Source organism: Bactrocera neohumeralis, chromosome 3 (assembly GCF_024586455.1).
Source record: "Bactrocera neohumeralis isolate Rockhampton chromosome 3, APGP_CSIRO_Bneo_wtdbg2-racon-allhic-juicebox.fasta_v2, whole genome shotgun sequence".
Taxonomy (NCBI): domain Eukaryota; kingdom Metazoa; phylum Arthropoda; class Insecta; order Diptera; family Tephritidae; genus Bactrocera; species Bactrocera neohumeralis.
The window spans coordinates 33,621,302-33,641,970 of NC_065920.1; the positions used below are offsets into that span (position 1 = coordinate 33,621,302).

Consider the following 20,669-nt stretch of genomic DNA (forward strand, 5'->3'; position numbering starts at 1 on the left):
CAGAAGTCACGTCCGATCAAGAACAAAATGAAGAAGAATAGAATGGCACAAAAATTGCAGTTGACGCACAGTGAAATATAATATTATTGGGAGGGCTGCTTAGCGGAATAAGAAGTATCGTTCCCAAAAAGCATCAAAAAAGAGATCACTAATACTTTTCTCAATAATGAATAAAATATTCTGGATGTATAGCCTTAATAAAAGTCCTTAAAGAGATTTCAAATGTTTTTTTTGTTTGAGCATTCGTTTTTTTAATGATGTATATCACAAGTCAAACGCTTGTCCGCTGGAACAAGGATGTTTACGATGCGTCTATAGACTTGGTATTTCGTAAACAAAAGATTTTTTTCCTTACTGTCTAAGCATCTCCTGTACTCTTTGGTTAAAGTTTCTCAGTTAAGAGCTGCGGTTGAACTTCGATTCATAAAAACGTTTCAGTGTTAATTTTAAACTTCGCAGACTTTTTAACTCTTTAAAACACTTAAAATACAATGAAAATATGGCTAAACGGCAAATATGTAAGCATGCTTTGTTGAATAGAAATATGTGAAACATTTAAAGATTATGTTGTATTTAGAATTCGTTGATTAATTAAAATCGTTCGAGCATTTTACACCAAAAATAATAACAGTATATACAGACACGGTGTTGGCGTGATTGATTGTTTACGAACGTCGGCATACCAATGGACCATCGACAAAGTGAAGTATATGAAATTGTGCCAAAATACAAACAACAACCACAACAAATAGCATGAACAGCAGTGGGAACTGGAATGTGATAGCAAAGAGAAATGCAGCCAAAACGACGAACCATCCACGATGCAACAGCAAAAGCCCCAGTGCCAATAAAAGCTATGGAAATTCAACAACAACGCGGCGGCAACGGCAGCAGCAACGGTAGGAAAGGTAGTGAAACCGCCGATAATTTGCTGGCACTATTATGGGTCAACAAAACGAATGGCGTTGGTAGGCGAAGCTTGTAGCTGGAAGAGTGCCACAGGTGAGTCAGTAGGAGCAAACAAGAATACAAGAATGTATTGTCTATGAGCAAAGCATGGCGCAGAAAGAGTGCGGGGGTTTTAATTGGGAATTGTGCATTCGCAAGACGGTGAATTGTCACACGTAGCAATGCAATAAATCACACAACTTGGCACAATTGCGACATTAGATGCCTCATTTGACAGGCGCTGCAATTGCCGATACAATACCGTACATACAGATGCCCCACCAATACGATAAAGCTACACAGCCAGCTCTACAAGCAATACTTATTTACACGGCGTCAACTATAGCTTGTGAATACCGTACTTATGTCAACGTGTATGCAACGCTCGTTGATATTTGATGAAATGTTGTTGTGTATGCAGTTCGCCGGCAAGGACTGATGATTGCCTGACACTTTTGTAGTACGTGGCAGCTTGGTGGAATTTTAGAGCAACAACGTTGGCGCCCTAAGCTACGTGGTACCCACTACATACTTGCGGTTATAGTTGCTGTTAATTCAGCTACAGTCACTTGCAAGTGAAGGTGTCAGACGTCATATATGTAGATTTGTCTACAAACGCTTACTTACGTATATACAAATCTACGAGGATGATCCAATAATATTTACTCGTCACTCGATATCACCACTGCCACATAGTACATTCTTGTGGAAGACTAGTTTGAAAATTGCTTCCGAATCGGACTCGAATTTTGATGGGCCACAAAAAATGTGAGATACTAACGTAAACGATCTCGTATTGACAGACTAGTGATGGAATATATGCGAGAGTGCTGAGACAGTCAAAAACCGCATGGATTTTATACTGCATGAGATTTTATACAAAAGATAGCTAACTGAGGTGGCGCGCGATTGCTCACTCCACAACTGTTGAAACATTGGACTAAACCAGCTAACTTTCTCCGGAGTAGGCGAAGGCTGTCCAGGAAGACTAGTTTTCGATCAGATACTTACTTAATTTTTCAGGCACGTTATATAAGTATGTTGGCGAATATAGTTATAAAGGATTTTTCCATAATTTTTCTTTTTTTTCACAGCTAAATATTTATTGGACCACCCTCGTACACTTGTGTGTGTGTTGCAAAACAAACTATCAGCAACGGCGTTGGCAGCTTACAAGTTTCTACGATCCCCTGCTGTGTATTGCTTGCTCACCTTCTGCTTTACTACAACGAGCGGCTTAACAAGTCTGTATGACAAAACATTTTAGCCTCTTCAGCATCAGTTGTACGTGTGCTTTTGCAGTTTTTGTTAGCTTGCTAAGTGCCACACAACAACTGCGACTAAGTTGAAAGTGCTGTTGCAAGCGATTACACCCGTACACACTCGTATGTTGTGCTGTGCCTGTGTTGCAGTTGTCACGACTGCCACATAACTGTTGGCATTTGCTGCTAATGATGACGTTGATGTCGTTGATGACAATAATAATGATTACACTCATTTGTTTGCAGTATTTATGAATGCATACAGTCATCGGTAAGCTGTGGATTACAACCTCGGCATCAACACTGTCATGTGTGAGCACGACAAAAGGTATTAAGGGCATATTGATTAAACGTACAGTAATAATTTATATTAAGTATTATTTAGTTATTATGTGTTAATGAGGTACTTTAAATATATTGAATTTATTATGAGACAGGTGGATATGAAAATTTTGCAATAAATTCCTATTTTGCTCTCTACGTGCAAGTCTACAATTGAAATCAATAAGTACATGAAGCAATAACATAAAATTTTACACTTTATAAAAGCCCTTGGGAAAATTTGAGGATCAGCGTGGCCCCGCCATCACTTAAGTGAAAAAGAATACCTCGAGACCTGCTAGATCGATTTCATATAAATTCGGTAGAAGCATATTATGAGATATTTCGTATAACACAATTGTAAATTCCACCTAATTTCTTATTCTCTAGTATATAAATAAAGCAACAATGAATACCATGTATGAATAAATATAATAATGTATATTGGTCTAAAAGTTTGCATGCTTTTGAAGTGTGGCAGCTTATGTCCAAAAATTATCAAGTCGGACCAAAACTATTCAAGCCCCCAGATACCGAACATATGGACAATATGTATTGAAAACTCAAATCTTTGAAATGATTAGTTGAAGCATAGAAGATGGTTTACCATGTAACAAATTACTTAGATTTCCAGCACAGGTTTGACAACACCCTTGAGAAGCCCACTATCGTTTTTGATTGCCAACACCATGCCCAAAAAAATTTCCGATAACCACATTTCTGGACCATAGACAGTTTGATAAAGTTCACGTTAAAAGCTCAAAACTAACAACTTTCTCTTTTGTCAACCGATTTAAATAAGAAATAGGATTTAAAAAATTAAAAAACAATACGTAATTAGATATTCTTAGGTTTACGCTAATATATTAATTTATTATACATAACCTTACTGGAATACTGGTGGTCATTTGACACTTAAATCCCTTGACAGCACTTCTCAAAACGGAACTTTTTCGGGTTTTGTCGTAAACACTGGCACCACATTTTGTTATGTACACAAGTTAATTTGATACATGTTGTAATTTAATATAACTTGATTATATATTTTCATAAAAGATATTACTATAAAATTCTACGCTTTAGGAACTTTTTACTATTATTTTTACATTAGCAAGAAGAAGCCAATTAACATCACAATAGCAAAACGACTGTAAACTAGTGTAATGTACATATATTCTTAGGTTATTTAAAGCTTTGAAAATTTTTCTTTTGATTTCAACAGAATACTCCTTTACAATCTCCCCTTTGAATCATATAATTTTCTGCAAATTGATAGATATTATGTACATTTACAATCGAATGTTTCGCTTTGTGGCTTTTTTCACTTTCTTTCAATAGCCTGCAACGTCGTTCGTTTTTGTTGTATTCCAATTAAAAGCCGTAACTGTTTATACTTATAAGTGAAACAGTTAAAATCACACAAAAGAAATAATTAATCATATAACTAGCAGTTAATCATCCTTTTGTGAAATTATTGACGGTCAATAACCGAAAAACTTGTTTTGATAGCAAAAGGACAAATTAAAATTTGCTCAGAGATTTTGAAAAAAGTGGGAATAAGCTTCGATGTGAATGTCGAACGTCGAACATTTTACAACAGAGTTGCGTTTGAATTTTATAATTTTTACTTTACCTTTATTATACAAATGTAAGGAATTTAATTCCATGATATTAGGTTGTTAAATATCTCCCTTCCGCCTTTTTGAAAGTTTTTGTAAACTTGGAGTTCACTAACGCCGAAATTCGCGCAAAAATTTTCCTTCGTTAAAGGCAAATTCGCTAGAGAAACGTTCCGTGAGATTAATGCTGTTTTCGGGGATGGTACCTACTCTACTAGGTCGAACTGCGGAGGAATAGTTTCGAGGATTCAGAGCGGGTGAAAACGGCACCATGGGTAAGCCAGCCGGCGGAAGACCTGTGACGACGAATACCGATCAAATCATGGAAAAATTCGAGTTAGACCGGCATGTGGCATCTGGTGACATCGCCCGGAAGATGGGATAGGCTGGATACACAAAAAAGGTTAGTGTTTGGGTGCCGCATGATATGCTGCTGAAACAGAACGAACTCGATCCATTTTTGAAGCGAATGCTGATTGGCGATGAAAAATGGATCACATATGACAATATCAAGTGAAAACGGTCGTGGTCGAAGGCCGGTGAATCATCCCAAACAGTGGTCAAGCCGGGATTGATGGCCAGGAAGAATTTGCTGTGTGTTTGGTGTGATTGGAACGGAATCATCCACTATGAGCTGCTCCCATATGGCCAGACGCTTAATTCTACAATCTGTGGCCAGACCACACAGCTCGTCAGAAGCTACGGGAGCGCGGATGGGAGGTTTAATCGCATCCACCATATATATCCCGGACATAGCGCCAAGTGATTACCACCTGTTCCTGTCCATGGCGAACGCCCTTGTTGGTGTAAAGTTGAACTCAAAAGAGGCTTGTGAAAAGTGGCTGTCAGAGTTTTTCGCAAATAAGCAGGGGGGCTTCTACGAGTGGGGTATTATGAAGTTGCCGCCTAGATGGAAACAGATTATCGAACGAAACGGCGCATATTTTAACTAAATCCGATCACTGTAACACTTTTTATAAAGCATAGAATAAAGAGCAAAAAAGCGGAAGGGAGATATTTGACAACCTAATGTGTAATTTAAGAACAATCTGTCTAGATATTCACCTTAGTTATAGCTCACCAGACCGCTCCATGACATTGTCCTCACCATGTCAATGTACCCTAGGTGCATATCGTTGTTTATATTGTTTAATCTGCCTCTATCATCGAGCAAACGAATTGCTTCGCAAGCGAGTCACGTAAAAAATCAGTGAACACTGGTGTAAATATCACTAAAGCTGACACCCTACCTAATACATATATACATAACAGCAATCAAGTATGCATATAACAACAGTTAGGTGGTGAGTAGTCCGATAGTTTGACGGGAAAGTTTTGAAACTGCTAACAATTTCAAGCGCATATTTTGATTGGAACAGAAAGTGTTGTTTAGTGAAGTTTGCAGGTATTCTCTCTAATTTTTTTCATATTGGTGACAGCAGCTGTCTAATTAATTTAAATTTTTATGTTGTTTAAGCTACATATTATATATGCTGTAAACTTAGACTCCTATACTATTGGAAATATCTCAAAAAGTCAAAGATAGACCTCAGTATCAAAAACAACAAAGGCTATATGTTTCATAAGTTTAATCCACAGATTGGCCGATATTTCTGGAATGAAAAAGACAATCGGAATGTAAGTTCTTACATACCGTTACGGAAGCTAGAGACAATACGGATTGATCTCAACCATTTTTACCACCACAACCACTTTCTTAAGGTGCTAGTGTGCATCCGATATATAAAGTAACGAAATAATCTGGTGGTGATTCAAAATGGTGTTATATGTATATGAAAGAGACGTGGTATTGATTGAACCTGATATATTTTTTAACCGCAATATCAAGATTTAACATGCCTGTAAACCGAATTTGCTTCAAAAAGGTAAAAAAGTTGCTCAAATTTAAAATACCATATATGTTACAGTAAAAGGTCTAGCCCATTATCTCATTTTTGAACCGATTTACCTTACTGTGCCATTCATCGTAAAGCGAATGCTTCCGTAGACAGTTGTCGAACTTTAAGTAGTTTCTAACATAACCGCAGTACTATGTGGTACTATGGCGTGGAATAAGTCCGAGTTTGCCATAATAAGCGCCAGGAAACTTTTATCCCAATTTTTCTGAAGTATACATGCAGGTATACAACCTGAATTAATTTGTCTTGCGATCTAAATCATTTTCATATATGTAATTCCATATCTACCACTAATGGTTTTAGAATAAACGGTTATATATGTAATTAAAACAATTATTCTCTGTTCACCTTACTGCGATATAAGAGTTCGTACCTTTGCATTATATAAATACGAATATTACACCTATATACTATATTTCAGACATATATTATCCATGTATGTCAGTATATATATGTATGTGTGTATGTATAAGTTGCATTAATGTGTTTATAATAAAATCGATTGAACTTTTCGTAACATGGGAATTATAACAAATGACTTATCAAATTAAATCCACTGGGATTGTGGGTGAAATAGGGAGAATATTTGCTATATATGCCTTACTCAATAACAGTACTTATTTTGTCATTGCATATTTCGTTATAAAGAGTGTAAAAAAGAATAAATATTTCTTTGTAGAAAATTGAAAGGGTAAATCAAGCATTCGAAAGAAATTATGGAAGAATTATACCATATATACCATATAGTATAATAAAGAAATCATCAGTGGGATTACTATCATCATCGATACCTGCAATGACAGTAATATAGCAGTTTAAATTCTACTCCCTTCTTACTTGCCACGATATATCGTTGTACCAGAAAGACACGCTCCTATGAAGTTAATAAGTGGTCTGTCATGTGGTGCCTGGGTAAAACTCACTGTCGAAGGACACAAAATATTTGTGTCTATAAAGTCATTAATTAGTTAAATAAAAAATAAAGGATGTATATTTCAATAAGTAAGTTATTTAAAAAAAAAAATATATATGTAAATATACGAAGTGATCTTAAAATAATTTAGCAATAAGAAATTGCTGAATTCGTAGTTGTTGGATGATTAAATGTTTTCTAAATTTTTTTTCTAAGCACACTATTATAATAAAGAAGGGAGTTTGTGAGTGCGTATGTTTGTTACTTCTTCAGTGCAAAATGTTTAGAGCTACTTTAATAAAATTTGGTATGAAGTTAGATGACACCCTGAAATAACTACATTTTTCTGCGAAAAAATATCTTTCTGTATGGGGAATTTTGTTCATAACCGTTTCAATTCAAAGACGATACTTAAAATGACTCCCAAGTTATACATATAGTACACTCTTCGACCGATATTGAAGAGTACAGTAGCCATGTTTAGATTTCAACATAAACCTAAGCTCGTTCAATCACCACATCACAAACAACATTGACCTGAACGGGCAGACAAGTGATGGCAGACGACGGTGCCGGACGCATGCAATTTATAACTTAGATACTCTAGCAACATGCTGCTGCAGAGTATCATAGTTTTGTTCACCTAACGATAGTATGTATCACCTAAAACTAATAGGGGATAAATATAGGGTTATAAATATACTTATAAATGATCAGGTTGATTTCGAGCGAATGTCTAATTGTCCATCCATTCGTCTCTCCGACCGCTCGTGCAAGCTGTAACTTTAGTAAAAATTTATCAAACTTGGTATGCGGGTTCCTTAGCACAAAAATATTACGAGTTCGTAGATGGGCGTAATTGGACCACCACACCTGCGAGACCGAGTTGCAAGATCGCCTATTACCAACCTCACCACATTTTTCCGCCTGGTTGCCTGAGGACGACGGTCACTGGGATGGAACTATGGACGACGACATGTTGTGTCGGTCAGCGACTACGTCTCTTTGCGATTATGATATGCACATATGGACTCTCCAACCCCGGACTATTGTGAGAAAGAATAAAAAGGTTTTATCAGAAGGCATTGCACGCCAATACCAAGGGATAACACTAGCCAACGGTAATATAATTTTTAACGAAGCGCTGAAACTAATTGAGAATGAAATGTGTGCGATGGTTTCAATAGGCCTGCCCCACAAAGAATTGAAGAGCTGATTTGGCCAGAGGGCTTGGTTATGATATCTTGGCTTTGGGAATTCAAGTCAACTAACTATTACAACCGGAGCAAAGGCACATTTTCAATTTAATAACAAACCGCGTAGCCAGCGGACAAGGGGGTCTTATTGTTTCTTGGACGCTTCAGGGGGCACTGGCAAAACTTTGTTGCTGAACTTGCTGCTGACGCAGTTGCGCAAGTCAAAGTGGTTGCACTGGCTGTTGCGATCTCCGGAATATCCGCAACCTTGGTAAGTGGTGGCAACACCGCACACTCGGTATTGAAGCTCCCATTGAATCTTGCAAATGATGAAACTCCCATTTGTAACATCAAAAGTAGTAGTCATGGTGTTCTTTTGCAATTGATCGCTTGGGACGTATGCATGGGTTGGGTGGTTGTATTGCTGGCAGGTGATTTCCGGTAGGCGTTGTCGATTATTAAGCGATGTACCGCGGCAGACGAGATAAACGCATTCGCCAAGGTAGAGCGGTACACTGAATAGATACTAACATGAGGGTCGAATACTTTAATGATCAGTAGACGGAACTCTTCGCACAAACGCTTCTCGAACTCAGTGAAGGTCATATGCTACAGGCACGGAAGATAACTTTACTAAAGAGGTATTTCCGAGTTTACAAGAACTCTGACTAACTGGGAGTGGTTGTGCGATAGAGCTATCATGGTGCCAAAAACTAATTGGATGAATACAAAAATATTAGAGAAAGTTCGTCCAGGTCACCATTCTTTCTGGAGGGACGGCCATCCTGCACAGATATCCAGAATCCCACAACTTTCTTTAAAAGTGCCATTCTATATCACAATAAATATGACAAAAAGTCAAGGACAAATTCTAAAAGTAGCCGGCATTCACCTGGTGCTCTCATCGACAATTGCTTGCCTGTATCGAGAGCAAGAAATCTTTTTATATATGCAGAAAGCAAAAAGTCCCGCGATGTGCACTAAAATGATTTCTAGCCCTCTGCGACCCAGGACAAAATAAAATTACATAACCATTATAAACTCTCTTGTTTTGTCAGTCATCACCCTTGTCGATTTCATAGGCCAAAAAAAATAAAATAAAATAAAAGTTTGAAATGTACCACTGTTTTTTTCAGAGCTATTTCTTAAAAAGCCAATAAAAATACGCGCTACGAAAAGCGAGAGAAGTGGGACAATAGCAACACGCGGACTGTGTAGTAAAAATAGCTTAAAAACAAGTAAGGAAGGGCTAAGTTCGGGTGTCACCGAACATTTTATACTCTCGCATGGTAAAGTGATAATCGAGATTTCATATTACGTCATTTACATATTTTTCAAAATACCGTATTTTTGTAAAGTTTTATTCCGCTATCATCATTGGTTCCTAATGTTTATACTCGTATTATACAGAGAAGGCATCAGATGGAATTCAAAATAGCGTTATATTGGAAAAAGGCGTGGTTGTGAACCGATTTCACCCATATTTCGTACATGTCATCAGGGTGTTAAGACAATATTATATACCGAATTTCATTGAAATCGGTTTAGTAGTTCCTGAGATATGGTTTTTGGTCCATAAGTGGGCGAGGCCACGCCCATTTTCAATTTTTAAAAAAACCTGGGTGCAACTTCCTTCTGCAATTCCTTCCGTAAAATTTAGTGTTTCTGACGTTTTTTGTTAGTCGGTTAACGCACTTTAAGTGATTTTCAACATAACCTTTGTATGGGAGGTGGACGTGGTTATTATCCGATTTCTTCCATTTTTGAACTGTTTATGGAAATGCCTGAAAAAAACGGCTCTGTAGAATTTGGTTGACATAGCTATAGTAGTTTCCGAGATATGTACAAAAAACTTAGTAGGGGGCGGGGCCACGCCCACTTTTCCAAAAAAATTGCGTCCAAATATACCCCTCCCTAATGCGATCCTTTGTGTCAAATTTCACTTTAATATCTTTATTTATCTTAGTTATGACACTTTATAGGTTTTCGGTTTCCGCCATTTTGTGGGCGTGGCAGTGGGCCGATTTTGCCCATCTTCGAACTTAACCTTCTTATGGAGCCAAGGAATACGTGTACCAAGTTTCATCATGATATCTCAATTTTTACTCAAGTTTACTTAAGTTACTTGCACGGACGGACAGACGGACGGACAGACGGACGGACAGACAGACGGACATCCGGATTTCGACTCTACTCGTCGCCCTGATCACTTTGGTATGTAAAACCCTATATCTGACTCTTTTAGTTTTAGGACTTACAAACAACCGTTATGTCATAAACTATAACTCATTAGCAACTTTGTTGCGAATATAAAAATCATAAATGAAACTTTCTGGCACTTCTCGCAATAATCTGCGTCGATATTATTCACGATCATACGTATATATACATACATGTATATTTACGCATGTTTGTAGGCGAAGCTGCTGCAGCGGCAAGGGGTGACAATCGGTGGCCATTACTTTACTTATGCCATAGAAATTCTATTGCTACGAATATGGAAATGACAACGAAATAATGCAAATATGCATATTTCTAAAGGTCATTAATTTCTTTGAAGAAATGAATGATCCTGAGAAGTATAGTCTTAACTTTTCAACGGCCAACGTAGAGCATTTCAACCAAAGGGAATTTATTCATTAAAATCACCACTCAGAAGTCGTTCTATCCGTTGTAAGCGAACGATTTTCAAAGAAACATCATTTCTAATATGCCACAAGACAAAATTAGAAATGAACTTCTTAAACCTCACGCTGTCAGATAAAACGATATACCTCTTCACCGTGAGTCGATTTCCAAAAAATGGACCAACGAAGGGTATTTCAACAAAAGACACATAAAATAGTTGAGAATTCGCAGAAATGAAAGACAAAGGAAAGAAAAAGCAGTATAACTTCAATAATGAACAAGCATACAAACATACATATGCGCAGCAGCAGCAAGGAAAGAGGTAACAATCGGCGATCCATTGTACATATATTTCTTTCATGCATAACCTAACCATAATTAGGACAACGCAATACAAGTGTCAATGGTGGTCTAGGTGGTAAGCGCTTTAAAAGTTACGACGAGCACGTAGGTACGTAGGTTCGAATACCAACAGAATTGATTTTTTAATTGAATATGTCACCAACCAAAAATTGAAACATTGTTCTACAAAAACAGCAACAGCATAAGCATGGCAACATTGTGTTGTTGGTAGAAAAGCCGAGCTGTGCCGAAAGAAACGAACAAACGATCGCCGATTGTCACCGCTTCGCTTGCTGCAGACAAGGTTGCGTAGATTCATATTGAGCAAGGTTGCGTAGATTCATATTGAGCAACCTGAATCTATCGCAACCTTTTCCGAACTCCTATAAGAAGTCAAATGAGTCAAGTTTTTTTACATTAGTTAATGTTTTCTAAGTCTATGTATTAGATTTCAGCTGCCACATTTTGCCCCTCTCTTTGTCATTCATTTTATTCTACCAGGGATGCCATTTTTTCTGTGTTATTTCTCATAATTTTTGTATTTACGTGTAGGTATGTATATTTTATATTATTATATATATTATTATGAAAAAGTTGAAATAATATAGAAATTATTTGAGTTTGTCGAAATTTTTTCGAGTGCCACTGTTTGCCCTTGATTTGATTAATAACTTATAATAAAGTAAGTATATCATGCTGCGTTTATTGATTGAAAGAAGCAATGAGCATATGAAATTAATGCCTCTATTGGCTTAAAACTTAACTGCACTTGAGTGGAAGTTTTGAAATTACATTATATTGAGAACAAATTAGGATTTAATCAGTGATATAACATAATAATTTCAAATCTGTAATAGAAACGTTTTGTTACACCTTTTTCGTTATTTCAATCTCAAAAATTTTCTAAGCAGTACTATTTTTTATTTTAGTTTTTTGGTACAAAACTGCCAGCATTATCTGTCAAATCTTTGCTCTTTAGGTTGAAAAAACTGAATTTAGTTACAAGTATAATCCCAAAAGATTATTTGTTCTTAAGTTAAGTTGTTCTGATTTTAATTCAACTGAGTCGAGTTCTAAAGAGTATATTTCCTATTATTTTGAACATAATAAGATAGTAAGAGTTTATACTTAATTTAATTCACTCTGATTTTAACTGCGTATTTAGTAAAAATTGAGAGTTTTAAGCACTTTCGACGTATTGCAAGCCACTTAGGCAGAAATTCCTCATAACCGTCTGGAAGCAGGATTTGGGCAGTCTATTACGTTAATTGTAATACGAAATACAATACTAAATTAATTGATGAGTATAAATATAATTTAGGATACTCAACTAAATGTAGACAAAATCGATTAAATTATTTGAATTACTCTTAATTATTCATTGGGCACAAAAAACAAGTTAATCGTATTATTTTAGTGCTATTGTGTGCGGCATAACACCATGTAATATAAAATTTAAATTGTTCACTTGGCAATCTAAATTCGTTGACACGAAAATAAAATATCTAATTAGTCTAATAATCACAACGAAAATGCAGATTTAGCCGGCTAATTAAAGTTGCCGGTTATGCGCATTTTCCAACCGATTGCGCTGATACAAAGTAAGCCTCGGCAATTACGCAAACACCAGCACGTGTACAGTTAGTTGACTTTTGATTATTTGCGATTAAAAACAATTTTTGGTAAACTTTTTTTGGTTGTAACAATAGCCAGAAAGAAAAAACGGAAAGTTAATTGACTTAATTATTTATGAAAACAATTGTGTGTGCGTGTGTATGTATTTACAAAATAACAGAAAATTTTTTGCGTTTGCTTTATTGATTGTGCAGTCTGTGTGTTTGCTGTTTTTATAGCGCATAAATATTATTTTGCTGTTTACCCCACCGTTAGTTAGTTGTTTAATGAACATTTAATTGTAATAACAAGCAACTCATAAAGCAAGCAAACATTAATTGTGTTTATATTTAGCGTAAAATGCAAATGATTGCTAAGCAAATTTAAGTTGCAAGTTCGCAATAAAATATTCAGCTTTTTACTAAAATGCATAATGCAATTGGTATTTTATTGTTTGTTATAGAAATTACTTTGAGCCATTTTGCATAATACAATCTCTCCTAATTGCCAGCATAATTTAATTTTAAAGATAATATTCGGTATATTAACAGTTCGATCATGTGGTATTGACGACAAAATATCTCAGATTTCCCACATCACACGCCGAGATACGAGCGCTGTCAGAAAGAGCCTCTTTCTAATACTTTAGATTTGGCAAGGCTATGGCTAAATCCGCAAAAGAGATGAACGCTACGAAGATCTCAGCACAAACATGTTTTCAGGAAGGTCTATAAAGGTTTCATAATTGTGAGTCAACGTTTATTTTACTCCTGGCGTATTTGGAAGAATATGTCCTGCAATGAGAACAAATCTTTTCTTGTTAGTTGGTACCGTGATCTATGAAGAAGTGTGGGTCTGTGCTGAAGATAGAAAAATACAAGTATTAATATAGATCGATTCATATTTTATGATATCTGTCCAAATCAAAGTAAAAGGAAATTCAGCTTGATAAACTAGACCATAGAAGTACTAGTACATAGAAGTATAAAATTGCTAGCCTGCAAACAACCTATCGGGCAGCACGTCCTTTTTCTTCACTGACTGCTTTTCTTTTGCTAGTCGAGTGGAAGTTTAACAATTTAATGATGAGTTTACCTATTTAATGGTAATGCTAATACTTGGTCAGCGGTTGTATGAGTTATCTTGATCATCCGATCATCTCAATCATGCGCAGAACATCTAATTTTCAAAATTACTACCAGACCAACGTTTTCTGTCTAACTAATGGCCAAGGTAAAATACTTCTGCATATATTCAAAGATATCATACAAAAATTTCAACTAACCAGCAAAGCCACTCAAGCCATTTGATGTCCCTATTCATTACTGAAATTATATTTTAGTTATTTGTTCGTTTAGTCTACCACTTTTTTAAATTATAGAATATTTCTGATTACCTTGACACCATCGAACTCTATTTTTTTCAGGTAAACAAAAATTTATTTGGACTCCGGTAGAGCCAGCCTTGTGTTCAAAGGTATCGAATACAAACTCATAGAGACTGGCGACTCCAATTTTATTTCAACAAAAATTATGAGCCTGAGCATATTAAGTTGTATGCTACAAATTAATAGAACTTTATGTGCTTTTACACACACATTAGAGTGAGTCAAAAAAAAAAAATTTTTTTTTTCGTTTCGTACTCGGAAAAATAGGTTCCTAGACACCTCTAAGAAAGGCTCTCCAAACATGAGTTTTTAATTGTAACGGGAAGGTCCTCCTACATACAGTTTTCTATTTTTTCTTATTATCAGATAGAAAAATTTGTATCTCGCTTCCAACTACTTTAAAAAATATTTTGTTCCTTAGATTTTGTAGGAAATTGAATGCTCTTCAAAAAAGGTCTATCATGATTTTTTCGTAAACCCAACCGTTTAAAAGATATTAACGGTTGAAGTTTGATTATTTTTGGGGAAATTTTTTATTTCTTATGAATTTTATAACTCAATGAAAAAAAATCATTATGAATAAGGTTTTCGGAGAGGCTTTCTTAGAGGTGTCTAGAAACCTATTTTTCCGAGTACGAAACGAAAAAAAAAATTTTTTTTTTTGAATCACTCTAATACACATACATACATATATAGTTATGTGCATATATTTGTTATTTGTGTCTTTGATATCACATATGGGTGTTTGCATGGGAAATTCAGATTGTGTTGTAATGATTCAATTTAAATGCAAAACAAGAGTTTACATATACAAATATGGTAAGTTACCCGCTGACTTGACTACAACTCAGTTTGGTTTTAGCTTACAACTATGTACACAGGCAATGCTATTCCCAGACACATACACACGTGCATATTTGTTGGCCTTTCCTTAACGACTACAGCTCTAGCGCGCTAGTGTAGAAAGCATACATTTGTGTTAGATGTGTGTTTCACTTTAGATTTGCATGCTTAAGTGGCTTTCTAAATGAAACAACCTGTCTGCCCAGCTGACTGACTGCCTGACAGCTTGACTTATTAACAAGGATTTTTGGTTATTGTGTACATTGCAACCCTTTAGACATCTTATCCACTATATACACACACACATACACACAAACCTCACTACAAATGCAGCTGTCTCCGGGTTTCGTCCATTAGCTTTATTGTGTACATTTAAGCGCTGAGAAGTGTCAGTAATTGAATACAAATATTTACCTAAGGATATGAAAACCAAAATTCAACAGTAAATTTTTCAAATCTGCCACACAAGTGTCAGTGTGCAACTATTCAGTTTCTTGTTTGTGGCAGTGAAATTAATTTTTATACCAAAACAATAATAAATACAGTTATAAATTCGTTAAGGTATTTTAATACTAGAACGTTTGTGTCGGTTATTGCAATTTTTCATACAAATATATGACAACTAAATAATTGAGATATTTACCTTTGCAAAAATGCGTATGCAAATCTTGCTCAGACTTGTACTGAAGGAATTTCACAAACACGACACAAATGCGTGTGCGCACACATTCCTAGAACCAAAATAACACATACACTTTTTCTGCACAGCTCTTGCAAGTCAACATTTAAGAATTTCATAGAACGGTAATTCGAAAGCATTCGTAATGATCATTAATTGCTCTCAGCGAAGAAGCATTCGATATCTTGAAGAATATTTCATCGCATTTCCAAATATTTTCAGCTGCTTGCGGCTTTTATTCCATTCAATAGATTTTATAAACTTTTGCAGTATAAATAAACTTGTTACGGTTTAATACGAAATTACACCAAACACCGATCCAGATGGCGAATGTAAAATTTGTAGACATTTTATTGCTCCACCACATTTAAAGTTGTTTCGGCTTCAAAGTTGCACAAATAATTTCTTTGACACCCTGGATTACTTTAACTCGCTCACACATAAAATACTTTAAAATTTTACGAAAATATCACACGTTTCTGTGACCTCTAAGTTTTGGGTTTCCTAACCTCATTCAAAAGCAACTTGGGTTACCTTGCTCATACGTGCAACTCTACTCTAGAACTTTTGAAAAACAACTAATTGAATAGTAAATGGATATCAATTATGGTATTCTTAGATTTTTGCATAAGACGTGGTTCCACGGTAGACGGCATTAGAGTTTGCAATGAAGTGGGTGAATTAGTCTCTGAAATCAAGTTTATTTGAACTCTTATTGTAAAATTGCAGATTAAGCGTCAACGAATGTACGGATATGTAGCTCTTGAACATAACCACGTCTTCAAAATTATTGAATTTATGTTATAGATTCTTTTTAGATTCATTTTAACTGAGTACCTATAGTTTTATGGAATGTAACACTTATCTAGATTCTAAGGAATATATAAGAGACTTGTCTTAAGAATTCGAGCACTGTAAACATAAGTTGTATATATTAAATATTTATACCCTTTCCTCACTTTGTGCTATAAGGAATTGTTCATCGATTAGCAAGCCACAGAAAACAGTGTTTAAATAATTAAAAGCGAAAATTGTTTAATTCACCAACTCTTCTTACACGTGAAGCTACGCAACTTAAAATTTAACACTCTCCTCATCGGCACCCTTCAATTGCAATAAGAGTTGTCTTCTTGGCTGTTAAAATTTAGCAGTCAAATTATTTATGGTGGTTAGCAGCGTTCAGATAGGGCGATAGCTACCGTAACGATGGGCAAATTGAATTATTTCAACTTCATCTCTGCCACAGCCAAAGGCGTTAAGTAAATAAATACGCAATTAAATATTATTTGCTGACAAGTTATGCCTTCCAGCCGTAACCTACTGTAATACATCCTGATAAATATATATTTAACTAAAGTTAATGCAAATTTATTGTGTGAGCAAGCGCCCACTGAGAATCGAACAACTTCTGCAATGAAGTCTACAACAATTTAGAGAGACAAGCTACACGATTGACCTGGTTTTACTATATACTATATTTAGTAGATCAAATGCTTGTATAGAGGAAAACACCGCACCAACTCCACCACTTTTTAGATGAACCAAACTTCACTTTAAATGCTAGAGCACAACGTGAGGCGAGTAGTCAGTCAAGCAGAAGTTCGAAACTCGAAACTTTATCGCCCTTTCACATTTCAGCTCAATGCGTCGCGAAATTATTTATTACCCGTATTGTTAGACTTACGCGGCCAGAGACCGGACGGTGCACTGCGGATACAAATGCCGCGAAAGTTGTCACTATGTGCAGGTGAAAGTTTAGCGACAGCCATAATCCATAGAAATAAATCAGCGACAATGAAATCCATTCGCTTACCAATGCATGAAAGGGAATCCCGACGGAGCTTTGGTAAATGGCAACTTTCGGTGAAAGTAGGACAACGATATACATAATAGGTGTGCGTAGATATATACCATACCTAATTCAGGTAGGTGGAAAGGTGGAATGCGCAAATTAATGGGTTAAGTATAATACAAGTGACCGAAATAACCATTTAAGCATATATTTACAGCCGAACAGACTTCGATGAGAAAGCAAAATTGTACTCCTTGGAGAGCTTTGAAACAAACATAACAAAAGACGTGCAGGCTATTGCTTCAATCTTAAACTGTATTAAACATGTATGCGAAATTGAATTTAATTTTAAAGCTGTTTAGTATTTTTGTGTGTATATAAAGGAATGTTTAAGAAGATTTCATACATGATAAGCACAATTGACTCTACAAGAAAATACTTTTCTTCATCAAGAGTCAGTAAGTCTCTATTGTGTATACAATACTATATTCACACTTCAATTAGCGCTTTTCAAAACCATCAAACTCGAGTGGAGTTACATTCCATACTCTCACAAAGTGTTGGACAGAGTACACAGGTGAGTGCATATTAATTTCGGCTGCGCCTGAACTTACGAACTTCGTTCTAACTATAGTTTTAAAAATGTACGGTGGGTGTTATATGTATTTATATTCAGGTAATAAAAAGCTTAAATGTGCATACTCATTTAGATATGTTTAAGTAGAATTGGAAGATTGTAACGTTGCATTGGACAATAATCTATGTCAAATTTCTTGAAGATAATTAAAAAGCATTTTTATATAATGAGTTGATAGTGATCGGTCGATTTGTAGGTCACCTATGTTCTATAGTGATCTAATAGCGGAGACTCTGACAAATAAGCAGCTTAAATTCAATACATACATACAGTAGGTAGAAAAAGTAAGTTATCGATGTGGCGTATAAATCAGCGAAGTGAAAAAAAATATTTTTATTATTGAGACTATATTTCAAAGTAACTAATTTAAGTAATTCCAAACAGAAACAGAATTTTATTGCTTTTGTAAAAAGAAAACCAACACTTCTTCTTCTGCTTTACTGCCGTAGACACCACTTAAGCGATTATAGCCGAGTTAACAACAACGCGCCAGTCGTTCCTTCTCTTCGCTACTTGGTGCCAATTGGATATTCCAAGCGAAGCCAGGTCCCTCTCCACTTGGTCCTTCCAACGGAGTGGAGGTCTTCCTCTTCCTCTGCTTACTCCGGTAGCAGAGGAATAATGAGTGACTTAAAGAGCTTGGCTGTTGTTCGTCGTCGAGAGGACTTTACTTCTCAATTGCCTACTCCGTCTAAAGTAGCACCTGTTGGCAAGAGTAATCCTGCGTTGGATTTCCAGGCTGACATTGTTGGCGGTGTTTATACTGGTTCCTAAATAGACGAAATTATCTACAACTTCAAAGTTATGACTGCCAACAGTGACATGAGAGCCTAGTCGCGAGTGCGACGACTGTTTGTTTGATAACAGGAGATATTTCGTCTTGCCCTCGTTCACCACTAGATCCAGTTGCTTTGCTTCCTTGTCCAGTCTGGAGAAAGCAGAACTAACGGCGTAGGTGTTGAGGCCGATGATATCAATATCATCGGCATACGCCAGCAGCTGTGCACTCTTATAAAAGATGGTACCTGCTCGATTAAGTTCTGCAGCTCGAATTATTTTCTCTAGCAGCAGATTGAAGAAGTCGCACGATAGGGAATCGCCCTGCCTGCGCCAAAAAACAATGGAGCAACTTTGACCACTAAAAAGTTTACAGATATTCTTATTTTGGTCTATATTATGATATTCTAAAGTTTCGTCAAAATCGGAGAACCACGGGTACAAAACCATGTCGCCAATTGATGGAATGGCCCATATACAGACGGACATGGCAAATCGATTCAGCTCAACATACTAATCATTTATGGCAAATACGAGTATGTGATATTCGATAAAGCGAAAAAGTATAGGGCATTTGAAACGTCGTTGGATGTTTTATTAACTTACTTTTTCTACCGACTGTATGTACTAGACCTAATGAAATAGCGCTAGTATAATTTGAATCCTCACCTTTTAACCCATGACTGATAAGTTATGAGCGTTTCATAGCATACAATAATATAGAATAAATAAAAATTAAAAAAACATTTTTGATAATCACAGATTAAAAATCTCAAATTTAGCTTTTAATAAGTAAAGTGCGCGAGTATTTGCCCATAACACACTGTAAAGAGATTTGTGATTTATGCTAAACAGACTGATAATTGACTGAGAAAGATTCTGCTTAAAAGTACGCAATTATAATTTTTATTTCGATTTGTTATGGTCCCGTTGTATTACAGTTTATGGAATTAACTGAAACTGAACTCATTAGTACAGTGTTACAGTATTTTATTTACTCCCTGCAACTAAAGGTATTTTCCGCTCTCAAATATGCTTGCACGAGTGTCTTTAAAGCACAGCTCGTAGAAATGTCGTCACAGGTGTCTTGGGCACACGTTTTAGACACTCTTCGCATTTCACAAATGGGATAACCATCTCCTCTACATGGATAGTCATTCATATAAAATATATTACTAAAAGCCTGAAGATGAAGGCAGTCCTCTTCTTTGTAATTGTCTGGCTGTCCGGCAGCAAATTTCGTATAAATCATGGGTCGTCCAGTGCTAAGTGAGATATATCTGCCTTCTTCTGCCAAATCGGTGCCACCAATCCAAAAGTATTTACCTATTTGACCATTTGTAGTTAAATAGAAGTTCAGATCGTTCAGTTCGGTTTCAGAATCGATTGTGGCCAAATCACTGTTATATGTTTGACAGAGGTGCGCGGCCGCGAACCAATTCATCTAAAACGATTAGAGAATTAAAGTGAAATGCACTTGACCGTGTATCTAGCACACATTCATAATTACCTTTGCACCAGTAAATACTATATAGTACTTTTCGCCAATTTTCTTGAAGGGGTGGGTATTACCTGATATATCTAAAAGTTAAAAAAAAATATTTAGCATTCGTGATTCAGCTGGGTGCATGCGTCTTATCGATATAACCTACCATCATTTTGAGCATCTGACAAAACGCCAGCAAAGCACAATAACAAAACGAAATACTTGGCTTTCATTATAGTACCGATCACTGTATCGCAAAAAGGAGCCGTATGTGCGAACTCAACGCGTCGTGCTGAAATACTAAGT

The 20,669-nt window shown here is 36.0% G+C and overlaps 2 protein-coding genes and 1 pseudogene across 3 annotated transcripts in view; 1 reads left to right on the forward strand and 2 right to left on the reverse strand.

Moving 5' to 3' along the window:
* The window catches only part of LOC126753252 (uncharacterized), a 479,664-nt gene that overhangs the window by 64,969 nt on the left and 394,026 nt on the right, over positions 1-20,669 (forward strand). The gene's annotated exons all lie outside the window — the stretch shown is intronic.
* Positions 10,828-10,964, reverse strand: LOC126754299 (small nucleolar RNA U3; annotated as a pseudogene).
* On the reverse strand, positions 19,752-20,646 carry LOC126753255 (C-type lectin 37Db-like). Of its 2 annotated transcripts, none has more exons than XM_050464527.1 (3): positions 20,530-20,646; positions 20,388-20,449; positions 19,752-20,321 (listed from the first exon to the last, which is right to left on the reverse strand). In XM_050464527.1, exons 1-3 carry the CDS (start codon positions 20,594-20,596, stop codon positions 19,872-19,874), a joined length of 579 nt encoding a protein of 192 aa, XP_050320484.1. In that variant the 5' UTR covers positions 20,597-20,646; the 3' UTR covers positions 19,752-19,871. The 2 variants fall into 2 exon arrangements, with proteins under 2 accessions (XP_050320484.1, XP_050320483.1); XM_050464526.1 differs by having other exon boundaries at positions 20,388-20,458.